The 26,484-nt window shown below is 42.9% G+C and overlaps 3 protein-coding genes and 1 long non-coding RNA gene across 5 annotated transcripts; 1 reads left to right on the top strand and 3 right to left on the bottom strand.

The window, feature by feature from the left end:
• Positions 1 to 4,040: 4,040 nt before the first annotated feature.
• Positions 4,041 to 15,936, bottom strand: smek1 (SMEK homolog 1, suppressor of mek1 (Dictyostelium)). Of its 2 annotated transcripts, none has more exons than XM_076154933.1 (15): positions 14,875 to 15,936; positions 14,565 to 14,620; positions 14,384 to 14,482; positions 13,640 to 14,257; positions 12,674 to 12,751; positions 12,464 to 12,580; positions 10,556 to 10,672; positions 10,252 to 10,383; positions 9,688 to 9,790; positions 9,399 to 9,557; positions 9,089 to 9,258; positions 8,662 to 8,804; positions 8,229 to 8,419; positions 7,726 to 7,937; positions 4,041 to 5,192 (listed from the first exon to the last, which is right to left on the bottom strand). In XM_076154933.1, the coding sequence occupies exons 1-15, from the start codon at positions 15,014 to 15,016 to the stop codon at positions 5,067 to 5,069; spliced, it is 2,463 nt and encodes an 820-aa protein (XP_076011048.1). In that variant the 5' UTR covers positions 15,017 to 15,936; the 3' UTR covers positions 4,041 to 5,066. The 2 variants fall into 2 exon arrangements, with proteins under 2 accessions (XP_076011048.1, XP_076011049.1); XM_076154934.1 differs by having other exon boundaries at positions 8,662 to 8,801; positions 14,875 to 15,935.
• A 165-nt stretch (positions 15,937 to 16,101) lies between these two features.
• On the bottom strand, positions 16,102 to 18,301 carry LOC143004084 (enhancer of rudimentary homolog). Its single transcript, XM_076154935.1, has 4 exons — positions 18,161 to 18,301; positions 17,521 to 17,608; positions 17,113 to 17,233; positions 16,102 to 16,992 (listed from the first exon to the last, which is right to left on the bottom strand). Exons 1-4 carry the CDS (start codon positions 18,161 to 18,163, stop codon positions 16,890 to 16,892), a joined length of 315 nt encoding a protein of 104 aa, XP_076011050.1. The 5' UTR covers positions 18,164 to 18,301; the 3' UTR covers positions 16,102 to 16,889.
• Positions 18,302 to 19,813: 1,512 nt separating this feature from the next.
• On the bottom strand, positions 19,814 to 22,639 carry paplnb (papilin b, proteoglycan-like sulfated glycoprotein). The gene is made up of 9 exons (XM_076155071.1): positions 22,556 to 22,639; positions 22,151 to 22,260; positions 22,017 to 22,077; positions 21,806 to 21,908; positions 21,562 to 21,692; positions 21,125 to 21,442; positions 20,506 to 20,908; positions 20,342 to 20,422; positions 19,814 to 19,958 (listed from the first exon to the last, which is right to left on the bottom strand). Exons 1-7 carry the CDS (start codon positions 22,610 to 22,612, stop codon positions 20,720 to 20,722), a joined length of 969 nt encoding a protein of 322 aa, XP_076011186.1. The 5' UTR covers positions 22,613 to 22,639; the 3' UTR covers positions 19,814 to 19,958; positions 20,342 to 20,422; positions 20,506 to 20,719.
• Positions 22,640 to 23,678: 1,039 nt separating this feature from the next.
• LOC143004219 (uncharacterized) lies at positions 23,679 to 23,891 on the top strand. Its single transcript, XR_012963948.1, has 2 exons — positions 23,679 to 23,775; positions 23,810 to 23,891. It is a non-coding gene; the product is annotated as an uncharacterized LOC143004219 (long non-coding RNA).
• The last annotated feature ends 2,593 nt before the right edge of the window (positions 23,892 to 26,484 follow it).

Here is a 26,484-nt window from a genome sequence, read left to right on the forward strand (position 1 = left end):
TTCACATCCATGTTTCCTGTGCCCCATGCTGAGGGACAATACCCACGACTTAACATACAGCAGCGGCGGATCGGCCTCAAAATTCTTCCGCTTTTTCCGACGCCTTCCGTGGGAAACGCCGTCATTTATCCTTTGATTCGGTGTGACGAGAGATATGAAGGGGGCCACTGTCTTCTTACGGTAACCTGGTGGGGAGAGAGCCTGGAGACTCAAAGGCTTTGAAATGCGTCTTAACGGTTAAAAAAAAAGGGTGTAAATTGGAATCCCATCTTTCAATTGTAGTTGAAATCCCATCATTTACATTGATACCAAATATTGCGCAATCAATTGAAGGGAAATGAGTGAAACTAACATTGGATCTGTATTGAAATACATCTGTCCAAGGTCTAGAGAGAATTTATGGCAATCCAGAATGCGATCCGACCATATTTGGGCGCCGTTTTACACCTGGTGTTCATCTGTCTTTTGAGTTTATATGGATATGTTAAACAGGGACCTGTCGCTGCTGGAACATAGGCAGTGACTGATCATGCGAAGAAGCCACGACAAACTCAATACATGGATGGATGGCGGTTGTTCACGGAGTACGGAGGCAGGATGTGCTTAGACTGTGGAACAAACTCGCCCATAATGCAGACGGCGTCCAGATGAAGAGGACAAGTACTGATGCAAGGTGTTAAAAGGACTCTTGTTAATAAAGTTATTTTGAATCAGGAAGGGACCAATTGGAAAACTATTGCTTACTGTGTGACTTTAAGCATTGATTTTGTTTTTAAGTTAAGTCCCCAGACATCAAACCATATTTAGTATCTTTAGCCTTTTCCTCTACCACGGTTTGAGAGAGTTTGTAATTTATCTTTCTCCCAGCTCAAACTCATGAAACGCTGCGTGAACTTCTGTGCGTGACTGTATCTCACCTCTCCTCTAATGTGAAACACATGTGACGGATGATGACTTCTCTCTCTACTCTTTCATTTGCCACCATCGGATGCCGTGACCCGGGGAATCGCTGCTGCCGCCGCTACCGCTGCTGCTGCCGGCCCCCCGGGGGGCCCCGCGTCGCTTCGTCCTGGGCCCGCCGACCTCCCAACCTCCGCCTCGGGGACGCTCAGCTCCGGCGTTTACCGCGGTGATTAATCACACACACGCACAGCGGCGTACGTATGTGCTGCTGCTGCTGTTGCTGCTGCTGAACGCGGCCAATCACCTCCAATAAACCGGGGGCTGGAGGGTCGGCGGCGGGGGCCGGGGGGCGGGGGGGGTTGGGGGGAGTCAGGACCGACACAGAGAGCACTTTGTGCGGGGAAACACGGGTCATTGTCCCGGGGCCGGTTAGGGAGACATGAAGGTGGACTTTGTGCGGGTGTTTTGACAACCTCTGCTGGATTCCCCCCAAACCGCATGTGTGCCATATTTCCTCGTCTACATCCTGGCTTCCTCACTCGTATTACACGGGATTACAACAATAGATACACAGTTTCACCTTTGATAAATGAAGCCTCTTTGCAAAATAGTACAGATCCCTTGTAATAATGTTTAATTAGTTTATTCTACACATCTACTCTGCCTGTTTGCTCCATTCATCTCTACTGCAGACTCTCCCATCAGTGGTCTATACCGCCCCCTACAGGCGAGGCGGCACAACTGTTGTTTTCTTCCCCCCTAAATATGATTTGAAATACGCTAAACTAAAACATTCTGCTGAACTATGTGGAGTTACTTTGAGTTAATAGAGCTGTATAAGTGAATAACGATTAGTGTTTCAATGAGTGAAGCTGCTGTCAGGTTAAGTTGGTGTGAAAACAAACCACAACATGCTCAATCAATTAAAAAGGGGGGAATTCATCATTTTAGGGAAGAATTTGTCATTGTAGTAGAAATAAATCTGGAGAATGACACAGATGTCAGCTGGAAATTACTTCCAATCTGGGAGCTTTGTGTTTGGAAGAGTGGATTGCAATAATTACCCTCCAAAGTAAGAGAGGGGGCCCCGAGAAATGTCTGAAATCAAAATGGCCTCAGTGTTTTCAGGTGTGGATTCTAAACGTGTACTGTTACCCACCAGACAGGGTTTGCTCTTAGAATTCAACATAAATCAAAAGTAAAGTTAAGAAAATGGTGCTGTAGAGGGAAATCAGTGTTTTTCCAGAGGATTCTACGCTTCACTCTTACATGTGTGAATAGTAAAATGGACTGTACTTACCAAAGCGCCTCACAATGACCTCACATTCACCCATTCATACGCCGATGGCAGGAGCAAACCATTCAAGGAGCCGACCTGCACACCAGGAGCAGTTAAGGGTTCAGGAGGTGCCCGGAATTGAACCAGGAACCAGCCAATCCCTCGAACGGCCGCTCTTAAACCAACGCCGCCCCTGCAATTATGTAATTATGGATGTTTATGTTGTTAAAATATCTATACACATTCACATAACCAGCAGTATATCACACCATCCTACTCAATGAGGGTTGTTTGTATACTTACATACTTATGTCATCAGTCCAGATTTAGTTGATAACTGGCAAACCGGTTCTGTGTTAAAAGGGGAGGGAGGGGTGCTTGGGAGGCGAGCCAATCAAGAGAGCTGTCAAAGAGGCTTTTCACCGGCCCAGCGGGGAGCCGGACAGCAGTGTCCCCGATGGGGATTCTTCAGCCTGGCAGACATACAGGCGGGCAAAGCCGGGTAAGCGTCTTGGCACTGGAAGTAGAGCTGGCATTCTGGTGGACCAGTAAACTGGCACACAGAGCTGGAGGCTGCTGGCTTCCTCCAGAGGTAAAGAGAGGGAGATCACACAAAAACACACAAACACACACACAGTGCCACACTCTTGGTGAGCAGCGGCAGAGGCTAGCAGGGAGGGCTTCTCTTGAAAAGCTGCCGTTGTCTGGCGATGGCTTTCATGTGAATGGGAGCCTTAATAGGCGTTGTGTGACGGCTCTCATTGCATGCTGAGCAACGAGTGATGCTCTTCTGTTGGGTTTTAATTAATAAGCAATGTCTGAAGGCCACACTGCAGTTGGAGGGACAACACATTGACTCCTCGGTGGCCTTGATGCTGTTTGTTTTTCAGTCGTACTCCAAACACCCACTGAGGTAACCACATAAGCTGGCGGGTGCTGACAGTATTGATAAACAATTTTCACTCCTTGCAAAGCGCTTTGGGTCTAACCAGAGGGCCGGGACGGTTATTGGGATATTAAATATGGCAGCTGCAGCCCATCTCCGACTGAATAACTTATGAAGTCTAATCTTCTCTGTTCTGATGATGCTGAATATTTAAGATGATCCCTGATTCCGACATCACTTTCTTTCCTAAGTCAAGGAGCAGAAACAAACATTGAAAAGTTAATAAAAGTATTATAAAGGTTGGTTATGTCACTGTGATGAACTTATGCATCAAAAACACATCAGATAGGAAATGTAAATGTAGGCTGTGACACCGTGCCAAACATGTTTTAAGGGTACAAAGAACAGACATGAGTACAAGCAGTTCTTGTTCCTGTGTAGACCAAGGGTTCCACCTGGTGGGTAGAAAAACACTAGCAACTTCCCTCCACCAACCAAACAGAACTCAATGTGTCAACAACAATGGAATAGCATATCTTCTGAGCTTTAAATGAACCTTTAAGTGAACTATTTGTAAAGTTAAGTCGGTCCCAGTGCAAGAAAGATGTTGTATCGGGTTGTTTACGGATCATGGACCAACTCAATCAAAAGGTTACGCGTTGAGTCACAACGTTTTCCCATTTTGCAGTGGAGTTACACACTTTCAGGGTCCATAATATGGAGGTTGGTAACCAAAGTCAGCATGTGAAACCGTGCTGAACGTAAGGGTCACACTCTTGAGCTGAGAAAATCCCATGACTGATCTGTAAGAAGCAGCAAGGAAACGACCTCAGTTAGAATACGACAAATGGGTAGTAGAACATCTTATACAACAAAGATCATTTTTAATGGTCCCAAATATTCTGAACAACTAAGTGTACACTCATGTAAAAGGAAACAAATGAGAAGATATGACAAAAAAATCATCACATCTAGAATTCCACTCAATCTTTAATCAAGACGGGATTACAAATTCTCCAAAAAATCTGCAGTTTCAAAGGGCAAAAAGGGTAAAACTAGCTCACCTACTGAGGTCTTTAAAAACCTGTTCAAGTGTGACTGAAAACATCCTGAACATTTAAAGGCAGGTCTTTTTTGTCGTCATTTACAAAATCAGGAGAACGCTTCGAGACAAATAGAGAACAAAAAGGAAAAAAAAAGAATGAAGAAACTGCTGGCTTTTTTTCTCTTCAGAGACGGAACATCCGCTGAGGAACGATGACACTAATGACATCATCAGACGATAACAAGGGACAGCTCTTCGCTCTCCGCGCTGCCACCTGTCCGGTCCTATATACTAACTTTTAAAAATAAAAAAAAAGGAAGGAGGGAGGGAGGGAGGGGGGAGGGGCAGACAGAGAGAGGGAGGATAAGCAATGGAAAACGAAGCAGAAAAAGGAACAGAGTAGGTGGATCTGAGGAGCAAATGGTGGGTGAGTGGTGGTGGTGGTGGTGGTTCTGGATCTGAATTGGCTGACCCCATCTGGGTCGCTGCGATGTCCTTCCCTGAGTGGGGTGGGGGGGTAAGGGGGGGTGCGATGAGCTATGGTCCGGGCCCGCGAGCTTTCCGGGGGGGGGGGAGGGGAGGGGTGTCACTCTGTGTGTACATTTGTTTTTTGTATGTGGTCTTTTCCTCCAGTTGCTTATAACTCCTGTCTCATACTGTCCGGCCGCGACAGCCGCATCGTCTTTTTATGCCCCCCTTTTTTTTGCGTTCGCTTGTCCGTTCCGCTTTGCAGATGGTCATTCACTCCTGTGTCTCCTCGTTGGCACTTGTATGAACTTGACTAGTCCGAGGAGGCTTTTGTTTCCGTCCACAGTCTGCTCCTCTTTTGGCCACGCTCCCCCCGTGAAGAGGCGGCTCCTCATCCATTCAATTTGATTACAAGTTCGATCGTTCCCGCGTGTGTCCGTGCACTGAAACTTTAGCGGAGCACAAGCTGAGACAGTGATGCTTCTTTAAGAGCTCAGTTTGGACTTCTTAGAGGGGGGTAGAGGGTCCTCTTTACTCTCGCCGTCCTCCTCCTCTTCCTCCTCCTCGTCGTCATCGTCAGGATAGTCCACCAGACCTCCCACTAAACCTCCCTGGGGCACAAAGGACAGGTTAGTAATCATCCCTCATAGAAATCATTACATTTTGTGCTGTAAACTCAGGACTTGACCAAGGATTGACATATTCTTTTAAAGAAATATTGGTGTTTTGAGCTTCCATGTAAAGCGGAACATTTCCTCATAAAGCTCTAGCCATTGGCCTTTCAACTGTGAAAGGGCTCAACGACACAGAAGTTGTTAACATGGAGTCCCTTCATGTCGTGAATGACTGCAGTAAAGTGGCTTAATATGGTTGAAAATGAACCATTATATCTGAAAGGAAGCTGCCCGGAGGCGTGTTCAGCACTGTGAAATGCTGCTACCTTGTGGTTTTGTGCCGTTTCTGGGCAGTTGGCCACCCGACAAAGCTGGCTACCAGGCTCCGTTTTGGGTTTGAGTTTCACCACGTGTCCCAAATTGGCATACAACACAGTTTTGCGGTTTTCTTTTGGTTTGTTTTTTAACAAGTACGCTGGTGTGTGTGCTTCATTATGTGCACCATACAGAGATGTCAATCATGTGGATAAGCACCATTTCTGCTTCTATAAAATCATATACCCAGATCAATCAACACTTCACCTGTTAGTGTACATTCACAAGCTGCCATACTTTGCATCCTGAACCTGAAGCTCTCACACAACAACTCCTGTTTGTCTTAGAACGCTCTGAACATTCATTATTGACTCTTTTTTAAGTCAACCGATCAGAATCTACAACTGTTTGAACGTTGTGACTACATTTGGTCACACAGTTGTCTGGCTATGGTCTGTGGTCAGACTTAGACACGATACTGAACCAAGCATTTACTTGAGCTACGTTCATAACTTGTCAAAATTGCAGCATTTTCTCTTGAGGTTCTTTCAAGTGTGTGTTGTCTACAAGGACGGGCGGAGTTGTGCGAAAACCGACAGCTTAAGTGTGAAGAAAGTCAAGTTTCAATTGTCACTAAACATGTTCTCCATTTAGCTCCGGTCTACTACAATACAGAAATGTGTTATAGTGGTAAATGATGTCTACAGTCCAACATACCCATATCGGTCTCGTAGCTAACTCAGAATTTGAGGAGATCGTATAAATACTGTATCGACAGGTGCGTCTCATTAAATTAGAATCTGGTCGTCTTCCCCATGATTGTGTTGCCGACTGAACCAGACTGAGAGACAATTTAAAGGCTCAGGAAACCTCAGCAGGTGATTTGAGTTAATGAGCTGATTAGAGTGAGACACTGTGAGGCTACAGTATTGAACTCTTTTCCACAATATTCTAGTTTTCTGAGAAACTTGGGGTTTTTTCGTGAGCTTAGAAATCATCTAAACTAAAACAGATAAAGGATTGAAATATTTCACTTTGTGTGTAATGAGTCTATAATATACGAGTTTCACTTTTTCAATTGAATTCCTGAAATAAATGGAGAGAGAGAGAGATTCTAATTGAAGTTGCTTCTGGCTCATATCAGCGACTCCACAGAGCTATGAGAAACTTCAGATGTATGAGGGCAAACGTATGAGACTTTCAAAGAGACAGCAGCTCAGCCCATGGTCTTGCTCCAGGACAGGCTGCTATGCCTAAGGTCTCAAGCTACGCATCCTCAAGAGAAGGCAGTGCGACCTTGGCCATCAACCTCCACTACTGCAAACCCCCAGAGCCCAAGGATTTCTTTCAAGATTCTGGGATCAGCTCAGTGATGACTCTGCCTACGAGGACGCCTGTGTGCGGAGACGCACTGGGAGACAAAGACATAGATCCTCGTGGTGCCAATCGAGGTGCTGCTCGCCATTGAGGATGAATGGTCACAAACCCGAGGTAGTCTGAGTACAGTGACATGTCACAGCCGAGAGAATTCACAGGAGGATAAAAAGCAGACAAAGGTTTTCAGCGCTGAAAGATTCAACAAAGAAGAAAAAAGAAAAATGGTAGCGTTGCTTTGTCCTACGCTAAATGACGAACAGGAGGATCTATGGTATTTATCTTGCAGTGCGCGCGCCGAAGATTTCTCACCACGACAGAAATGATTAGCTTCCCTTCACATTTGTCAGAAGGCCGTTCCCCATTAAGCTGGCTTTTGCAGTAACCAATAACAAAGGTCGGGGTCAAGAGAATGAGCAAGTAGGCGTCTGAGCCTGTGTGAGCACGGCCGGCTCTACACAGCCTCCTCCAGGGAAAAGAGAGCCAGCAGCTTGGAAGATTTCATTCAAGGAGATCATAACAAAACATCATTTACAAGGCGCTGCTAAGTGTATGCCAAACGTTGGCATCTACCTTCCTCAGCCTGTGTTTGCTCACAGCCGACTCTACGCAGCCTCATCCAAGGGAGAAAGGGTCAGCAGGGAGAAAGGTGTCAGCGAAGGTGATGAGGAAAGGGCCCCAAGAACGCTTTGCTCTCAAATATTGTCGATTGGCTTTATAGAGTACTCAAATATTTTAACAGCATAGAACAATAGTGTTTATGAATTCCTATTAGTTTTCTATTATTGTTCTACTTTGCTTGATAGAAAGCTGAACATAGCATTAGTATGGTGAACGTTACCTTTGTGGTTACAGCTGTAGTGGAGGGTGAGCTCCGCGACCCTGAACCTGGTGAACCCGGTGATCCAGGAGAGCCTGGGTTTAATGAGGCGGAGGAAGGTGGGCTGGACAGGCTGGTTTTGGCAGAGCCAGAGAAGGAAAGCTTGAAGCTGGGGTTCTGTCTGCCAGACAAGCTCGACTTCCCCAATACATCCTTGTCATCTGTGTCTTTTACTGGGAGCAGAGAGGTAGAAGTGGTTAAGAAATGGCTAGACGCAACATTCAAGCTTTTGATATACTTGAACCAAGTGGTATACTAGGCACCAAGGACATTTTCTCTAGATTACCACATGAAGCCAACAAAAAGAGGGTCCACAATTTATTTACAGCCATTATTTTGATGTTTCTCGTAAATACTGCAGTAAATGTAAATGAGATATGAGCGCAACAGCTGAATCGCCTCCAGTCCCACAGTTCTACCCAAATGTCTTTTCAGAGTTGATCACATTGCGATTGCATACGTACATTTCTTCCTCTCCATGAATTTGCTAATGGGTTCCATGAGATCTTCTTCACTCTTCATCTTGTCAGAGGGCGGGACCACCGCCTCGCCGTCCTCCATATCGTCCTCGTCTGCGTTGAACCACATCTCCTCTTCGTCTTCTAGTGTCCGCGCGTCACGGCGGAAACGGTGGTTCCTCAGGATGGACCGCATGCTGGAGATAATAGATCGGGGGTAAATGACAGAAATGTGTGTTCATCACCAGCTTACACCTCTGACAACATCCACTTCATTACACACACACAACACTGCTACACTGACACCATTTAACAAAGTCTTTAAAACTGTCAGTTACATTTTGCTACAATCTATCTGCTCTTTTTGAATCAACCAACCTGAAAGTGCACAACTTAACTGGCTCTTAAAATTGGACAGTAATGTTGACGGGTTTCTCACCTGTCCAGTTTGGGGTTGTCTTGCCTTTCTCTCTGCTGTTCATAGCGCAACTTTAGGCCCTTGAATGTCTGGACATAGTCTACATCCTCCAGAGCCTTCCAGTAGTTCTCCACTATATGAGCGGTGAGAGACTTCACATCCTCCTGGGAGCAATGGAGTGAGAGAGAGGGGAGGGTAGAGGGCAAAGGATGGGAGGAAATTTGGGGGGGGGGAACAATGGAAAGGAAGACCAGCCGTTCAGAGAATGAAGAGGAGACAGCCAAGCACAAGGGAAGAGGTCGTACGCATGGAGGAAATAAAGGGGGAGAGAGAGGGGAGAGCACGCCAAACTAGTTAATATGGTGACACTTTGTTGGATTTTACTGTTAGATCCTAGTAGAACATAATGTTTTGTAGACAAAGGCAGTAGTATACACGCTGTACTCACCACACGGACATACTCGAACATCTCAATGATGGCTGAGTTCATGAGATTGTAGCGTGACCCGTTGTTGAGGAAGGCCTTGACCACAGGCTCAAACAGAAAGTTCCGCATGATGTAGCGATTGTAGAATTCATCCTTGAGACCGATGATCCTCCGCATGAAGCGCAGAGCACCTGGGCAACAGAGAAAAACTACGTAAGCTGCGCCCCAAAACACATTATATGTAAATTTTTGAAGGATTAAAAATGAACATGATTTATGTCGACAGGATCCGGGAAACAGGGACTCAGCTTGATGATTGTAATTGACTCACATAAAGCGAGGAAGGCGTGCTGAGAGGCGGTGAGCACTAGTACCCTCCTGAGGATGTCCTTGTTGATGATGTAGTTCTTGATGTGATAGGTGTGGTGCTCAACACAGAACGTAAGCAACTCCAGAATGAGAGCCAACAGCTGGGATGTTTGAAAGTCATCTGTTCGGAGGCAGAGGAGCAACATCATGAGAAACATACTTGTGTGTGTGAATAAAATACTTTTGTGTAAACCTGAGCAAAAGAAACCAACAGCATTCAAGTATATGTAAACATTGCAGATTTGTAATACCTTTACTTGGTTTCTCCTCGGTGGTGTTGGCCAGTAGTGGAGCTGAGAGGACATGCATGCAGTGCTTGTAGAAGAAACTCAGGAACTCCGTCTTTTCTGTTTTCTGGAGAGAAGCATGAAAAGCCATTAGCGCTTATGCCGATTGACCAGTTTGAAAAAGGAAACCAAACAATTCAACAAGAGGATAGAGAGTACCTAAAAGCTTTTTATGCAGACTATAATATGACTTTAATATGTTCCAAATCTCAAGTTGCACACAGGACCTTTTGTTTATTTATTACACAGAAAGGAACAAGAGACACTTTTAGACACTGTGTATTTCTGTGTCTCATACACAAAAATCTCTACTTGTGTAAACATTTCCTTTTAATGTTTCGCAGATTCTCACCGGGTTAATCAATACATATTTTGCTACCACTTTCACAATCCTTAACGATGACCCGGCTGTTTGTGTTTGACATTATAGCATTGAGCCAAGTATGAAATATCCAGGTCATGACCCCGGTCTAATCTCTGCCTGGTGTGAACGGGCGAGGAGTGTGGGAGTAACGGTTCAAAACTCACATTCGCAGTAGCCAGCATGTTCTCAGGATCGACTAAGGTCCGCAATAGGCCCATCAGCTGCACCGCTCCCCCGAGCTCGGGGTCTGTGTCACAGATCATGTGTTCTATGATCAGGTTGATCAGCAGGATGTCCTGGGAGACCAACAACAAACAACATCAGTTACAGCACAGGTCATTCCTCGTCACTTGCATAAAGCAGTAAGTGTCATTGTCTGGTATATCAGTATGAACATGTAGATTTGAATTATAGCTATATTTTGTTGATTTGCTGAGTTGATCTGGTTGATTTTGTTTATATACTCACGTCATCGTTCTGCTGAGATTCCTGCATGACAAACTCTCGTACCATGGATGGGTTGTACTCCACGAGATAGGAGAAGATATCTGTGGCTGCCCCACGCACCTGCACATCATCCATTCCCTGTCATAAACATGCAGTTTGTAAGTCACTGGAGAAAAATCTAAACTGGAATTTAAAAAAACAAACAACCCAACTACATTTTATTTCAGCGGAATGCTTTTTTTCCCCTGGCACACACTGGCAATGATTTCACAATGAAAGCTGTTTAAATAAATATTCACATAATCACATATGTTAAAAGTACAATGGAGAACCTGAGAAACCCAAGGCAAATGATGGCAATAATGGTGCTTTTGCAGGTTTGAGGTGTTTTATAACAGAGTTTTAACACCTTGAGCAAGGCAAAAAGAAAATAAATTGACTATCTTTAGGTTCATATAGTGGATTTGACCAAAATCTTTTATTGTAATTTACTTCAGCATGATGAGCTCTCAGTCCCTGGCGTTGAGTCCATAATTTGATGAATCAGACTTCTGATTGGATACCCTTTCCTTTTTTATTGTGAGTCTAGTTATTATACGCACCGGATCGATCTATTGATTCACATTTGATTGCAAAAAGTCTTAATCAGCCACCCGCTCTCATTCCACCAAAATATTATTAAACATATATCCACCTTTTAAAAGATATTGTGCTGAAAGTAGAAGTGTTTCTCCTTTTCAGGGTATAAGCTCAGCATATGACTTGAAGTGATGAGTAAGAATAGAGTTGTGAAGAGCATTAGCGATAGCACATACAAAACCAGGTTAAGGTTATGTCTATTTATTCCAGATTATTGCATTTTCATGTCTGAAATTGCACAACCAAGCCTGAACAGTCAGACTAGCTTTCTGCCTGTGCCTATCCCTCTGTCTCACTCATTTTCTCACATGTACAACAAATGCTGAGTCATGCTTAACTGGGATGAGGCAAGAGAGTGGAAATTTAAACTTAGGGTTTAAAAGTAAGTCAAAATCATTTCCCTACCTCCTAAGACACAGGACAGACCAGATGGAATACACAATGAAGACAAAACGTAAACAAGTGCTGTTCTGGCCAGCAAATGATACTTAATAGTGGATCGTTTAAGCTGACAGCTTCACCATTATAACTGCCATTGACATTTGATCAATTGTGAGATATGCCTTATTCCTTTCTTGGGTTGTGTCAACTGTTACAAAAGTCAAATTAACAATGACTGAATGACTGGACTTTTAAAAGCATCTCCTAACCTGGAAAACTGTGTTCCTCCCACATGGTTTACAGTTTTAATGGACAATGGTCAATTCCCATACTTACTCAGCACATTTTAACAGCTACCATGTATACACCGTGTATTACTGTGCTACCACACTTCGAGCAGCAGTAAATGCAATTGAAGGTCTGATTACAGCCAACAAGTACAGGTGGACAGTACAACAGGTGTAGACAGGACATTGGTACGATTAAATACACCACAAAACAATAGTTTTCACGAGATGAAACGGGTGAAGAAAGAGTCAGAACGTGGAACAGAAAACAGGCTAGCTGTGCGAGAGCTGGAACGCATTCTAAATCACTACTTGTTCTCAAGGACACAGTCCCATATAGTTTGATCCCTTTCGCTGTAGTACTGTTCTGTCGCTGAATTTCCAAGCGGCTGTTCTCAGTATGCAAATGTACAGTTGTTTTAGTGTAAAATCACATTTTATTAAACCTATAAGGGGGGAGTTACACACAATGGTATCTCTTTTTTTCATTTAAATCAGTAAGCCCAAGCATCAAGTAAACAACACCTCCACCACAATATGCAGAGTCACTGTACCAAGGCCTAATTCTTTGCAGTTGCGAACATAATGAACTTGATTTAGAGTTGCATCTTGTTACACTCACCAGTATAACCTCTAGTGCAGGTAGAATGCCCATGTTTGACAAAGTCTTGAAGAAGGCATCTCTGTTTTGAGGTTGTAATGTTTGTGAGAATGCACAGAATTCCTTCAGGAAGTTTACCTAAAAAGAGAAAACAAATGACTTAGGAAACTTAGGCAATGAGAAACACAACTGTTGGAGAACATCACTCGTGTTTTTATAAGTTTGACATACCAGTTCATGTCTTTTGTCATCGTCTGTTGCCTCGTCTGTTAGCTGTGCAAAGAGGTCTGTCAGAAACTTCTCATCATCCTGACATCAAAGGAGGAGACAAGAGCAGGTAAGGAATATATACTGGGTCCCCAGGCCAGGAAAAGGAAAGTAATCACCCTTGACACTCATTCTTGGTTAACTGACACAACTGGAGAGTTCAGACGCATGTTTGACAGATACAAATAACAATTAGAGAAAACTAATAGTATCTACCAATTGCATTACAACACTGTTATTTAACATACATGACGTGCCATTAAACAGCTTTTTAGAATTCTAAGACATATTCTGTTTGTTGTAAAGCACGTCTTAAAATACTTCAAGAAAGGTTTAGTTGTGGACTGCACCAATGGAATATATGTAACATTGTTCAATCATATATTTACTACAATATGTCTAGCGCTAGTTGAAATACTTAGACAATAGTTTAGGTCTCGGCTCGGTTGCCTCATACTGAGTAAAGAATGAGACAGTTCATATCAGTCGTGTTGACTACCAGAGTCAACAGCATGCCAGATTCAGTTTTCCTCTAGCACAGCATAACTGATTTACACAACACTTATCCATCTCTATGGAGACAGCAATACATAAACACAGCAGAGTTGACACAGTACAAAAACACAAAGGTCACATGACCATAAACGACTAAAACTCAAAACAGTGGGTAAGGCATAATCTTAAATTAAACATTTTGCACAATCCTAGAGTTAATACATTATTACTCATCCACAGTGTAGATTCAAATCCCAATGTGTATTTTAGCGTCAAGACAGATTTGATTTGTCTATACTGTACTCTGAAAGCGTGTTAGTATTTAGTGCACATAATGTACATTTGTTATCATGTGCAAACACAGTTCTTAGAAAATAAACAAGCACACAAAACCTTGACTGGCAAAATCTTACAATGGACGTTTGCTAATCTCACCTGTAGCATGCCCACAATTTCCACCTTGTTGAAGAAGATGAAGGAGTGCAGGGTGGACAGCATGTTTTCTTCAAAAACAGAAGGTGTGGGCAGCACCATGTCCTGGATGTACTGTACCCGATACGTCTGATGTATTTTCTGACGCAGTTCAGGGTCAGAGATGGGGATCACCTCCTTAAAGCGAGCTGTTTTAGTGAGAAACTCCCGGTGCCGCCGTGGCTGTGGTAGAGCGGGGTCAAACTCAAGACACCCAATGACGTCCATGATGCACTCGTCAGAGAACATGACCTCAAAGAGTGCAGTGCGGTTCAGGAGGAAGATGCCTTTGATGATTTCGTAGAGGTGGTGCAGTCCCTCTCTGTTCTCCAAATCCTCGCATACACGAAACAGCTCGAGGAGCTTGCGAATGTAACCCTCGTTTTCCACAGCCAGTGCCAGTTTCTCACGCCGCAACGGTGACGGTAGAGAGGAAGCGACTAGCTCAGCGAGGTCCTCCAGGCGGTTCAGTTCACATGGTGGTAGCTCCAGGCCCGGCGATGACATGTCATCAAAGCGCTCCTCCTCAGACTCATCAACCACATCCTGGGTAATGTCTAGTGACGGATCCTTCCCCTGCACCTTAATAACAAGACAAATGAGAGAAGTGGGATGTAGATACACAAACACCACAACAACACGCAACTGAACACACGCACAGATGGAAGAATGGATAAACACACACCCACACAAGAAAAGTGCAGTTACCTGGCATATTTTCTCCCAGATTTCATCACAGCCAGCCTTCTCCTGGAAGCTGAGCGCCAGATCATAATTCTCAGCCTCTGACCAGACTATCAACGTGTCCTTCACAACAGAAAGACAAAACCAAATGTACAGTTAGGCACAAGATGCAAATCAATGTACCGTTTAAAATCAATGTACTAACCTGTTGTTTCTGATAGGCTGTGTTTGGGTTGATTTTGGACTCCAATAGTAGGGAACCTGCCAGGTAATAATCAAAGTTAATCTCTTATTTGAACATGTGCTTTCGTGGCGCATTCAAATCTCGGGAAAGGTGAAGGAGCAATTCAGAAACCGTTACTGCACCTGAAGACAATGTGGAAGCTTTATCTTACTTATTGTGACTTATATTAAGATGTACCTACTCAGAATAAGTACTCATCCAGTGACGTTGTGCTTTTTCAGTTACTTAAAAGTGGTCACAAGCATTTTTCTAGACATTATATGAAACTTACCATCACTTTCTGCTCGCACGAGTAGAGACGTTCCTTTCAATCGGTCGACATAACCCGAGGAGACGTGCCCGGTCCCACGGTCATCCCACTGCCTGTCCTCATTGAGGGTATAGACCTTGACTCGGCGGCGCGTGTCCGTCATGCTGGCAGGTGGTCGTACCCCGGTCCTTATCCAGACCCTTCCCTACTCCCAACTGCTAACCCTAAACGACTTCTATTCACTTGTTACGCAGCGCAGTTCTGTTGTAACTTCTGTCAAGGCGTAACCAGAACAGTAACAGTTCTCAGACGCGGTAAAACTACAATATCTGGCTTATTTTGACGAGCTGCCTCAAAGCTACAACCAATGCGCCACACACATCTGCTTACAGATCATTGTAGCGAGATAGCGAGGGTCCAAATTTTTAGTGCGGGGGGGGAATTAACCGGTTTGTTAATTCGCGATACAGGAGCTGGCTGACATTGTGTAGCTTTCAGTGATATTTTGAAGCGTATTCAACACAATGTTCCGCTTAGAGTCGCTAGATACTCAAACACACTGGCTGCTTATTTGTACAGTTTGTACGCTGCTGGCTGACGATGTTAGTCAGGTAACGCTAGCTTGGCAATCCTAACGCGTTGACTCGCTAGCTGCCTACGCTCCACATATTCAATGTTAAGCGACGACTTAAAGCAACACGGTGAGAGCCACGCAACGACAACATTGTTTCAAAATAGCGGAACGCAAACACGATGTTTTTACCCACGACCTACGTTTGAAAATGTGTCTCAATAATACGCTCGGTAGCTACCATTAGCTGCTATATCTTCCCCAAGTGCTCCGCCATGTTCTGGCTCGGGGCCGTGGAGAGACCAGTCTCTCCTTACTAATATCCGTGCATTCCAAAAAATAATGCAAATGAGCAGAGTGCAGTCGTATGTTTCATCCAAGGTTACGCTTTACATAATAATGTTATTTTCCATTCATTGTCGACGTCTTGCTCAGATAATTGCTAGCTGCCCCCCCCGTGAGTATTCAGCCATCTTGGGTCCCTTCACAGTCAGTACGGGGTTTCCAGTACAGCAACAACAGGGCCGCCCGCCACATTTAAAGAGACAGTACACAATAACGTCTCAGACAGGACTAGGCTTTGGACACTGAGATGTATGGAACTGCTCAACTCTTTCTTGTCTTACCACACAAAACATATTTTGTATTTTGTACAGCTGTGTACTCAAGAGTCTAGATCAATTTGAAACAGTTGTTTATTTGCTTTAAATCAAATAAAACCATATCAGAAATAAATCGAATGACAGGCAGAGCCCATGAAAAAGTTACAAAAACAGCATTTCACACAGTAATGGTATAGAAATAGATGAAGAAAAGAAAGGAAATCTGGACTCTCTCAGATTGACTTGTGCGTCTGCCAACATTTACCTGGTTTACAAATAAATCACTTCCAATCAACAGTAAAATCAAATCCAAATGCTGAGAAAAGTTATTAGAAACATCTGAAACTTTCGGAGGAACTGAAGCACATGGTTTTTGACAACAACAACAAAAAACTTAATCTAGTCTCTGGCTCATATCTCACAATGGTTACAACACTATACCAATAAGTTAGTCCTAACAAAGGTCCTTTTTTCATTGCAGACATTTAAATACGTATAGCAAATAAAAGAGGATGTATGACTTGTAACATTAAAAATGTCATGTTCAATTAAATGTGTGACAATGAGTCCTCACAGGCATTAAAAAGGACCGTCAAAGTCACACATGTAAACACTCATAGTTAATGTCAGTTAGTCCTGTGCGCTTCTGGCTCTGACGTATAAAAATGTCTGCGGTTAAAAAGGTCAATCAAACCCACTATCACCAAAGTGTAACAAACTAAATAATGTTTGATGCCAATTCCAACCATGTGGTTTAACCATTTCTAAAACTCTACTCTGAGCGAACAGACAATGGTGTCCCTGCACACGTTTCTACAAAGTTGAAAAATGCATTACAGCATGTTAACCTGTCCGCCTTGAATTTACTTTGCTGCTTGCTGAGCCTGACGCCGCAGGAGGATGTAAATCTTTTCCTTGATCCAGTCTTTGTTGTATGGCTGATATGTTTGGGTGTCAACTCTGTACCTGTATAAAAAGAGAATTATACATGTATTAGATGTAATCAGTACACAATACAAGGTTGATTTTCAATGAAACCAACAAATAAGTTTATCTAATAGAAATTGCAAGCAAAGTCCAACTTACACGAGACAACTCAGGTCTGCCAAGTCATCAATAAAATCAAACAACTGACTGATGTCATAAGTAATGGAGGGACTGTTTGGATTCATTCTCTTTAGATGTTCTTCATACATTTTGCAAACACCTGTAAGAGAGGCAAGAACATATTAAATGGAAACAGAGACAGTATGCATACTTTTTAAATAACTGACAAAGTTAAAAAGCCTAAACAATACTGAAATATAGAGAACCAAAAAAAGGAATATAATGCAAAGCAAATAATCTGAGAAAAAAAATATATAAAAGCATCAGGATTCCAGTTCTGTAGTACCAGTGATTAAGGTTAAAATAACGAGATGTCAACGCTAAGGGAGTTCTACAAATATGATTAACAGGTGAATAGGCATTTTAAAAACAACTGAGGGCTCTCACCTTCCATGCATTCATTCACTGACTCATAGTCAGCATATGTGCGTCCCTCGGGTCTCTTTGTTGGTTGAACAAGTAAAATGGTGTGAGACTGCAAAAACAAACAGTTATTATGTAGAAATGGACATTTTTCATGTTTCCAGCTTGACAGACGGACAAAACAGAGACATTTCCTCACAGCCAATCACTGAGGAGGTAAGAGCTATATTACAATACATTATTCAACACATCTTGGAAGTGACGTAACATTACTAATACGACCTAATATTGTTTACGTTAACTCGCCGGGAAAATTGACAAGGTTAACGTTCTAGGAATTATTATTAGTTTATCTAGGAGTGAAGGATGAATGCAAGACAACTGTATTTATATAGCACAGTTCAAACACAAAAGCAATTCAAACTGCTTTGCACCAGATACAATACATGCAAACAATACTAAAAAGACAATAAAACCGAAAAACAACGTGAAAAAAGATGAATAGATTAAAAAAAACTGGAATAAAAGACAGAATAAGCTCGACATCCTGGTTTGACACAGTATCAAACGCTGACTATTTGGTTAGCGTAGCCATGGTATCTTCAAATATGGTTTTAAAACCATCACTCTTTGCTTCAAGAAAAAGGGAACAAGCCGCACTTACCATGTTGCTGCTGATTATAAGCTCTGCAATTTGTTTGAAATGTCTAACAACGATAAAACGTTACAAATTGTTTCTCAAATCCCCGTGCGATGTAGCTATTCAGGCTAAAATACAGGGGAAATGAAGAATTTCTTTATCCGGTTGTTAGTTAAGATGTCTTCAAAATAAAAGCCTTGTAATTCAGAATAAAAGCATACATTGTTTTAGCGGAATCGCCGCTATAATTTATGTTATTTCATTGTATATTCAATTGTTGGATTTTCAAAAAAGCTATTTTAGAAGGAAGTAAGCTTAATATATAGAAGGTATTACAGTTTGGTGCAGATCCAGATACTTAATATTTAATTGAGAGATAGTTTTATCAATGTCTTCAAATGTAATTCACCAGTCGCAGTCAAAACAAAATTCAGACATGTTTATTGTTGATGATAGATTATCAATCAAATCAGTTAAGGTAAATCAATTGCTTCAATTTGATCATCATCCAGGTAGATAAACACAAAACATCAATTACATCAATTTGTCCTGCTACTATTGCCTGTAAAAATATTTAGCAGATCACGATATTGACATTAAGTCAGTAAGGACACTGTTAAAGGTGTCATATTTTCTTGGCATATTGTCTTTTAGAAATTGAGGAGTAAATGCTAAAGCACTGGTTTTGCGACTAATATTAAAATGATTCATTTAACCATAAAAAAGAGCTTATTTATTTATTTTGAGAGGCCTTTTGTGAAGAAGAAGATAAAACAGCCGACACACACACAAATGGATATATTAAGCAGCAAAAAAAGTCTAAGATTAGAAATACAGACAAAACTGTGAGCATGAAGTAACATTATCTAGTTCCAAGAATCAACAAAAGTCAAGCTGGTGGAAACCAGACTGAAATGTTTGTTTTGTCTTTTTCATCTTTACTATTAATACAGAATGAGTTAACAATGGATAAATAAACTTTGATGCCTAGTGTGTGTTCAAATATGTGATCAGGCTAATATGAGAGAAGGCATTCTGGCTGGAGGTAATTGAGGTATGGCAGTAGGGGGCATGTTCACGCCCTCGCCCTCAGAGCCGCCCTGGCTGGTCTTCTCCTTGGGGTGACTCTTGCGGTAGGAGCAAGTGGGTTCTCCCATCCCACACCTCCACATTTCCTCTGGCATTCCTCAACGGAGACAAAGTTATTGGCATTGCCCCGGCAACTTCCGTACCAGAACTCTGTACATTTGTTGATGGTAGAGTCGTAATAGTAGCGGATCATCCAGGTGTCACAGGGGCCGTCATCACGTGACAGGGAGCACACATCACCGGAAGGAAGGGCAGGAGGTGGAGGTTGCTGCACCTTAGAGACGGTAAATATGAGGAGATTTTGCAGTGATTGTGGTGAAGTGCCCAGCAAACTTTGTAACTTCTGAGATGTTGTGTTTTAATTCTTCCCATTCAAGATTCTTACCACAGCTCTTTGGTAATCAGGACATCCGGCTCTGCCAAACCCTTGAGCTGGAGTCACCCCATCCAAACAACAACCGTACCTAAACAGGAGATATTACATTTAAAATGTAGGAACCAATGTAATAATAAGATAAGAAATGGATTCATTGTATGCTGTTTATGATGTCATGTTTCATCAGATGCAGTCCTTGCCTGGTGCGAACACAGTCCACTTGGTTGCAGCCCTGATTTCTGGGCCCAGAGGCGGAGGTGCGGCCATCGGGACAGCAGCCATAGGTTGACTGCGCGCAGCGAGGACGACGTTCAGAGACGTTTGGTTCCCTGGGAGTGTTTGACTGTGGTGTGGACGCTGAAGTGAATAAACAGGCAGAGACACAGTCAAACAAACAGACCGTAGACCTTTTTGCAAATATATATATTTAACGTATGGGTTCCTGTGAGTATATATGGTTGGGGGATTTATTTTTTTAGAATCTCGATATGGCCTCTGGTGGGTGCTAGGTAGTAAAAGTAACTATTGGGATTCAGCAATCATGGTCTAGACAGGGAACATTAGAAGATAAGTATAGATTTTCTTTATTGCCTGAGGATATATTCATTCTGCATAGGTGATGCTGTGGTTTTAAGGTCTGAAATTCTTTGCCTGTCAAATTAAGTACTATAGATGCATAACATAATTTTATATAGCAGTACACAAACTCAAGAGAAAGCTCGTCTACATATTTCACATACCTGAAGGCTGTTGTGGAACATAAGGTACGAATTCCCTCAGGGTGCTCTCGTGCCCCCTTGGGTGCTGCACACTCGGGACAGCTAGAGAGAGAGAGAACAGTGACTATATAGGAATATACACGTTTAAACTTACAGAGATTGAACTGGATGAGGATTTGACTGACTTTGTGCTCCGGGGCAGGACTGGATGTTGCATGCCTCAATGGCAGTGGGTCTGCTGGAGGTTCCACACCTGGCCTCTGGGTAGGAGTGAAGGGTTAAATCGAAACAGCTCACCCTCCTCTCCCTCACACCACCGCCACAGCTTCTAGTGCACTGAGAGGGACCAGGAGAAAACGGGGGTCAGCACGCAGCTTTGGAAAGCAAAGATGAAAGTTTTCACTCCCTTACCAGTCCGTACTCAGTCACATGCCAAGTGATGTGTGTGTGACAGGCTTCCCTGCGGCAGGCCTGGACAGCAGGGGGTCGCGGCAGACTGCTGCAGGCACTATCAGCCAGACGCTCTCCTCTCGGTCCCACACAGAACACTTCCCTCGTCTGCTGGCCATCCCCACAAGTCACTGAACACTGAACAGCAAACAGCAAAAATGTTACACACCCTTCACCTTTGTGGACTTTGTGTATGTTGATCATAACATTTTAAAACTTAAGCAGTATGTTTCTGGATGAATTGCAGCACTCTTGTTTGTTTTGTGGTGTTTTTCAGATCACTTAAAATGACATAAACCATATCTAAATGACCAGTTAATGGATCAAAGAAGTCCTATGTTGTCAGGTACAAACCACACTGAAGCTGGACACGCTGTACTCTGCAGGACAGGGATGCATGTTGCAGGCCTGCTGGCTGTGCGGCCTCTGTAGGCCCTGAGTAATGCAGAAGGAGGCGTCCACCACTTGAGGGTTCACCGGGTCCTGAAGCATACACTGCACACTGCGATACTGCATGCCTCCATTGCAAGCTGCTGAGCACTCGTCAAAGACACCGGTTTTGTAGACGTAAGTTCGAGTCTCCCTCGGTTGTGGAGCGACGGCAACAGGATTAGTGTCGTGCGGAGGATTGAAGTGATCGTCCAAGCCCATGAACTCTCCATGAACCAGTTGCTGCAGACACACAAAAACACTGTTACTCACTTTGTAATTTTTATAATCTGGTAAAAAATTAGATGACAGTGCAGATTTTTAACTGCAGATAACTGATCGATCCAAAGTTGTGTTCCCACCCTGCAGATGCCATCCACACAGATATCAGTGCGGCCCCCGTAGCATCGGGTCCCGTCCACCACTGCAGGTCTGTGCCTGTAAGAGAAGCTCTCTCCCTGAGGGACGCAGTTCAGCTCACAGGGGTTGGTGGCTACAGAACAGATACAACCAGAAAGAAATCTGCATCAGAATTCTACAATGTCGATCTGAGTCAAATATTTCAAGTTAATAGTGATACACGAGTCCATGTCAAGCAGTGTTTACCTCCAGTATAAGGGAGCCATGTGTGACGTCTGCCCTGAAAGATCACCTGGTCAAACTGGGAGCATTGTTGCTGTCTAAAGTCCCCGCATCCAACTGGACACTCCTATGGAATATGAGAGATAATGATATTGTCACACACGGGAGAGATACATAAACATACTGGCCAGCCGTTTCTGTTGTGTGTATCCTGTTTAAATGAGAGTGTATTTACTTGTGTGTTACAGGTGCGAAAGGACTTTGAGGATCCCATACAGTTGTGCCCGCCGTCTGTCCTGCAAGAGCATAAAAATAAGTTCAATATCTCTTTAATTTACTTTCAAATGTCTTTAATAGTCTTTGTCCTACCTGGATGTTATACATTTCCTTGTTTTCACTGCGACTCCTGTGCCACAGGTACGACTGCATGGGCCATAGGCTCCAAACGCTCCCCAGCGGTCAAGGCTGGGCTGTGTTTGCTGAGAACATAATGTACACACATGCTATATATGCACCACCAACCACAAACATCCACCGAAAAACATGTTACACAAACTAAAATAGAAGCTGGAACATTTAGCCACAAACCATTCCTTAAATGTCATGTACATAAATCTGCTCTGCCATGTGTGTGAACATCTGCATTCCTCACACATTTTCCTTTGTCTCTGTTGTTTTTATCACATCTTACCAAATGTTCTGTGTAGATTCCCTCTGGAATAGTTGTTACTTACATGCAAATAGTATGATATTACAGGTAAACAAGAAACTCACTGTCAGAATAGGTACAGCCAGCAGCTGGAGGAGAGCGAGGACCTGCAGGATGTTCATCTCCACCAGGACTCACTGTAACACCACTGATGCAGACAATGAGTATAACCTTCATAATAATAATTTAGAAATATAAATAAATAAAGATTAAAAAATTTAAGAAATGTCCTTCTATCATCCATGTCTTGTTCAATTTTGTCTCTTAAATTCTGTCATTTCTGGAAATGTTGGATTCTTTGGGATCTTCTCTACAAGCCTAGATGAAGTTCTGTGGGTTTTGTTTTGTTTTTGTTTTGTTGGCCAAATTCACAGACTGTACTTTTGTCTTTTCTTCATGTATCAATGCAGTTATCGATTTAATCAGAGCATTGAAGAAACACATCAAACGTCCACCTGTCCATATTGAAATTGATAATGAAACAACAACAATAAAGCAGACTGTAACAAAAAACCACTGGGTATTCAGTCTTACCGTCTTGCAGTGAATTGAGCTGGATCCAGTCTGCCGGAGGGAGAGAAGTCTTCAAGTGCACCTCAGGAGCAAAGTGTGAGCACTGACACCCGGAGGACGATCTTCTCACCCTGTCGCCTCAGCAACATCACAGCCAATCAGGTGTCAGATTTCACAGAGGCAGAGAAACTTTTTTTTTCTTATAATTCTTCAGTTTTTTTCCACTTTCCGGCTCTTAGATTTGGCTGAGACTCATTTTGAACACTTGAGTCATAACCATTTTATGATTTTACTATATTAAAATGAACTCTTTTCATTCATATCCTACACATGGAAGCATTTTAAAAACATGTTTCAACTTTGTGTTATAAAATAAATGGAAACAAACGGATTCTGGGTCACACATCCTTTAATAGATTCATACAAGAACAAATCTAAAGTGATAAAGATTTCATTTTGTTGGCATTTCTGCAGTCTGTTGGCTACTGAATATCCCTTTCACACATCACGTAACCACTAAATACAGACTATAAATCAGAGCAGAGTAGCTGCTGGTGGGAGGAGTATTGCTGGAGGCTCTATTTAGGGTTATTTTAGTGAGAAACCACACTGGAGCCTTGGCTGCATAGGAAGAATGTAGGGGAATATACAGTATATAGGGAAGAAGACCAATATGTGCTACACATCTGTCAAACACATCATGAGTGAGGGAATATATATATATGTGATGCCTAGTGACTGTGTGTGTGTGTGTGTGTGTGTGTGTGTGTGTGTGTGTGTGTGTGTGTGTGTGTGTGTGTGTGGAGTCGTTATTGAATTTTATGTATTTACAATTTTATCAATTTTTCTTTTGATTCAGGATTTTTCGGGAAATACGTAGAAACAAAATCATGTCCATTCCAAAGGGTTAATGATGCAGTGTGTGTTGTGGCAGACTGCGTTATTCTTTAAGGTCTTCATGTTATATAAGACATTTACTGCACTGACTGTAACAATAGAGAAGCAAACATTTTTTTACCAACCCACAGTTTTCGCATGTTGTCTCTGATATAAGTATATACTTTACAATAAAGCCACAAAAGCCTCCAAAACACACCCAAACACACCCAAACACACCCTTCCATTTCAGCTCCCCAGTACCACAGTTTTGGGGTTTTGCAAGTCACATTCTGTCCCCTCAGAGTTGCCTGGTGAGTTTCTCTGCTTGCGTCTCCTTGGCGTCAAAGGCACTCTTGGTGCTGAACAAGTCATCCACGCTATCCATGATCTCCTGCATATCTCGGGCCAGTCCTTCGTAGCCCTCCTTGAGCTCCTCCTGCTGCTGCTTCAGCTCCACGGCTGCGCTCAGGAGCTCGGAGGCCTGGTGGCTGCAGTGGCCCCTCACCTGCTCCACGTCCGACAGCAGCACCTGCATGCTCTTCAGCAGCTGCTCCAGGCGATCGGCCGTTACCTCAAACTCGGATGTCTCTCGACTCTCTGTCTCCCTGTTGTCTGGAACCTGGGCCTCAGACTCTGCAGCCTTTGGGTCTGATTCCATCTTATGCCTTCTCTGCCACTCAATGTTCAACTCAGACTGTAGTCAAATCTGAAAGGAAATGGAATCATCAAACTGGTAGTTTCTAACTGTAACATGCATGTCTGACTAATCTTCTCTGCTTGTGCATCTACGTGTGGAGTGTGTGTGTATGTGTGTGTGTGTGTGTGTGTGTGTGTGTGTGTGTGTGTGTGTGTGTGTGTGTGTGTGTGTGTGTGTGTGTGTCCAGCTGGCCTTTCCCTGGCATGTGCTGTCCTGTAATCCATTTAGGGGCACCTATCCACAGGCTGAGGTGAGTGGCAGGCAGGGTATCAGATTATCATTTCTTTCATCCACCAAGTCTATTCACTGCCATGGCTGTCTGATTAACAGATTAACCCCATTTCCATCACCCTTGGGTGGCCTTGCTAACCACATGCTCACACATAGTGTAATTAGTGAGGATACACAGTATAGTATGGGAATAACCATATCATTTTACTCTACTGCTCTCCATAGATAAACAAAATATAAATACCTTGTATACCTACACCTTGATTATTATCCTGTCAATCAATTACGGAAAGCACTGAAAGACTCCGATACGAATTCTGGGACGTAAAAACACTTGGTTTGGATTAAAGCAGTGGTTCTCAAACTGTGGTTTAGGTACCTGTGGTGGTAACAAAGTTTGAATAGCTCAGAAGAGAATCCAAAACATAAAAATGTATGGGAATTCTGTTATTGTATGACTTCTATGTATGTTTGTCTTCTTTTGATAGTGATACTGGCTTAAACACAACATTACAACATCACAATACATCACAAATTCAAGAAGTATTGTCTATTGAAGTTGAAAATAATTACTGAGGAAGTATTAACTTACATTATGTTGAGAGGACTGAACTGAGGTAGAGATAAACACAGCTGAATATGCGTCACTTTAAAGAGCCTGTGAAAAGCGGCTTCCCTTTAAATGTGTGCGAAGATAAGCAGTGATGGCAAAGCACACGTCACCCCCCATCCCCCACTCTCTTATCAAAACATGCCAAACTGCCCCAGAAGACGGTGCCAAGGGAAGATGTAATGATGACTGCCCCCCTTTTCTGAGAAGTAAACACTGAGTGGTGTTTAAAACAGAACAGCTAGCAATCATAAAACACTTTCAAACCAATAAAAACCTTCACAAAAACACAAATGAATGAGCTGAAGTATTTTTTAAGAAGGAACATGCACAGATATGAGTTCTGCATGTGAGAACAAGAAGAACCGTAGATATTTAACTCTTTATTTACCAAACTATATGATATAGCATCCTAGCATCTAACCAATAAGGCAACTTTAAACACAGAATTGTTCAAAACATGCATTTTCTACCATAAGTGATGACAAAATAATGTAAATAGTGGACTTACCGATGCAGCAGTGGGCCTACAAGTGAAGACAAATACAAACATCATTGAATAAGCAAGCATGTAAGCAGAAAGTCCTAGAATTGACGATTTCCTGTTATTTACCCTGCACATTATGTCACCTCCTAGATGTTCAAGCATGCAGGCAGAAGATAAGTGAGACTGTTGAGTGACAAGTGGATCCTAACCCCACTGTGGGTCTGCCCACCTCAATGCTGCACTCACCCACTTATGACCTCATCATCATCTGGCCCTAAACGTTTATAATGGACTAAAGGAAGGAGGATTTCTGCTTTAGTTAGGTGATCTTATATGATGAGGAAGAGTAGCGTTGGGATCACATGGCTTGTTGGTACTTTCCGTTAAAGATAAGAGTATAAAGGAAAGCACATACAGTACAGGCATGTTTTGGTTCTTCTGCATTTCTCTCAGATGTTCACAAGGGGGCAGTGTTGTAATTCTGAGTTGAGTTCTGAGTCATGTGGAAGCTGCTCAGGCTCTGCGTCCCACCTTTATTTTGTGTATTTGTGTATTCTTATAACATGCATGCGCTACT

Source organism: Genypterus blacodes, unplaced genomic scaffold (genome assembly GCF_046128005.1).
Source record: "Genypterus blacodes isolate CSIRO-AG114 ecotype Tasmania unplaced genomic scaffold, CSIRO-AGI_Gbla_v1 ptg000064l_1, whole genome shotgun sequence".
Taxonomy (NCBI): domain Eukaryota; kingdom Metazoa; phylum Chordata; class Actinopteri; order Ophidiiformes; family Ophidiidae; genus Genypterus; species Genypterus blacodes.

What these genes read in the sequence shown, in the direction of transcription:
- smek1 (XM_076154933.1), bottom strand. Translation starts at nt 15,016, where the DNA reads ATGACGGACACGCGCCGCCGAGTCAAGGTCTATACCCTCAATGAGGAC. An exon ending in ATGACAAAAGACATGAACTG is followed by an intron (nt 12,581 to 12,673) that starts GTATGTCAAACT and finishes TTCTCTTTTTAG; the next exon opens with GTAAACTTCCTGAAGGAATT. An exon ending in CTACAGCTGTAACCACAAAG is followed by an intron (nt 5,193 to 7,725) that starts GTAACGTTCACC and finishes TTTGTGCCCCAG; the next exon opens with GGAGGTTTAGTGGGAGGTCT.
- LOC143004084 (XM_076154935.1), bottom strand. An exon ending in AGTGAATGAATGCATGGAAG is followed by an intron (nt 17,234 to 17,520) that starts GTGAGAGCCCTC and finishes CCTCTCTTACAG; the next exon opens with GTGTTTGCAAAATGTATGAA. An exon ending in GCAGACCTGAGTTGTCTCGT is followed by an intron (nt 16,993 to 17,112) that starts GTAAGTTGGACT and finishes CTTTTTATACAG; the next exon opens with GTACAGAGTTGACACCCAAA.
- paplnb (XM_076155071.1), bottom strand. Translation starts at nt 22,612, where the DNA reads ATGAACATCCTGCAGGTCCTCGCTCTCCTCCAGCTGCTGGCTGTACCT. An exon ending in TTCGCACCTGTAACACACAA is followed by an intron (nt 21,909 to 22,016) that starts GTAAATACACTC and finishes CATATTCCATAG; the next exon opens with GAGTGTCCAGTTGGATGCGG. An exon ending in GCGTGTCCAGCTTCAGTGTG is followed by an intron (nt 20,909 to 21,124) that starts GTTTGTACCTGA and finishes TTTGCTGTTCAG; the next exon opens with TGTTCAGTGACTTGTGGGGA.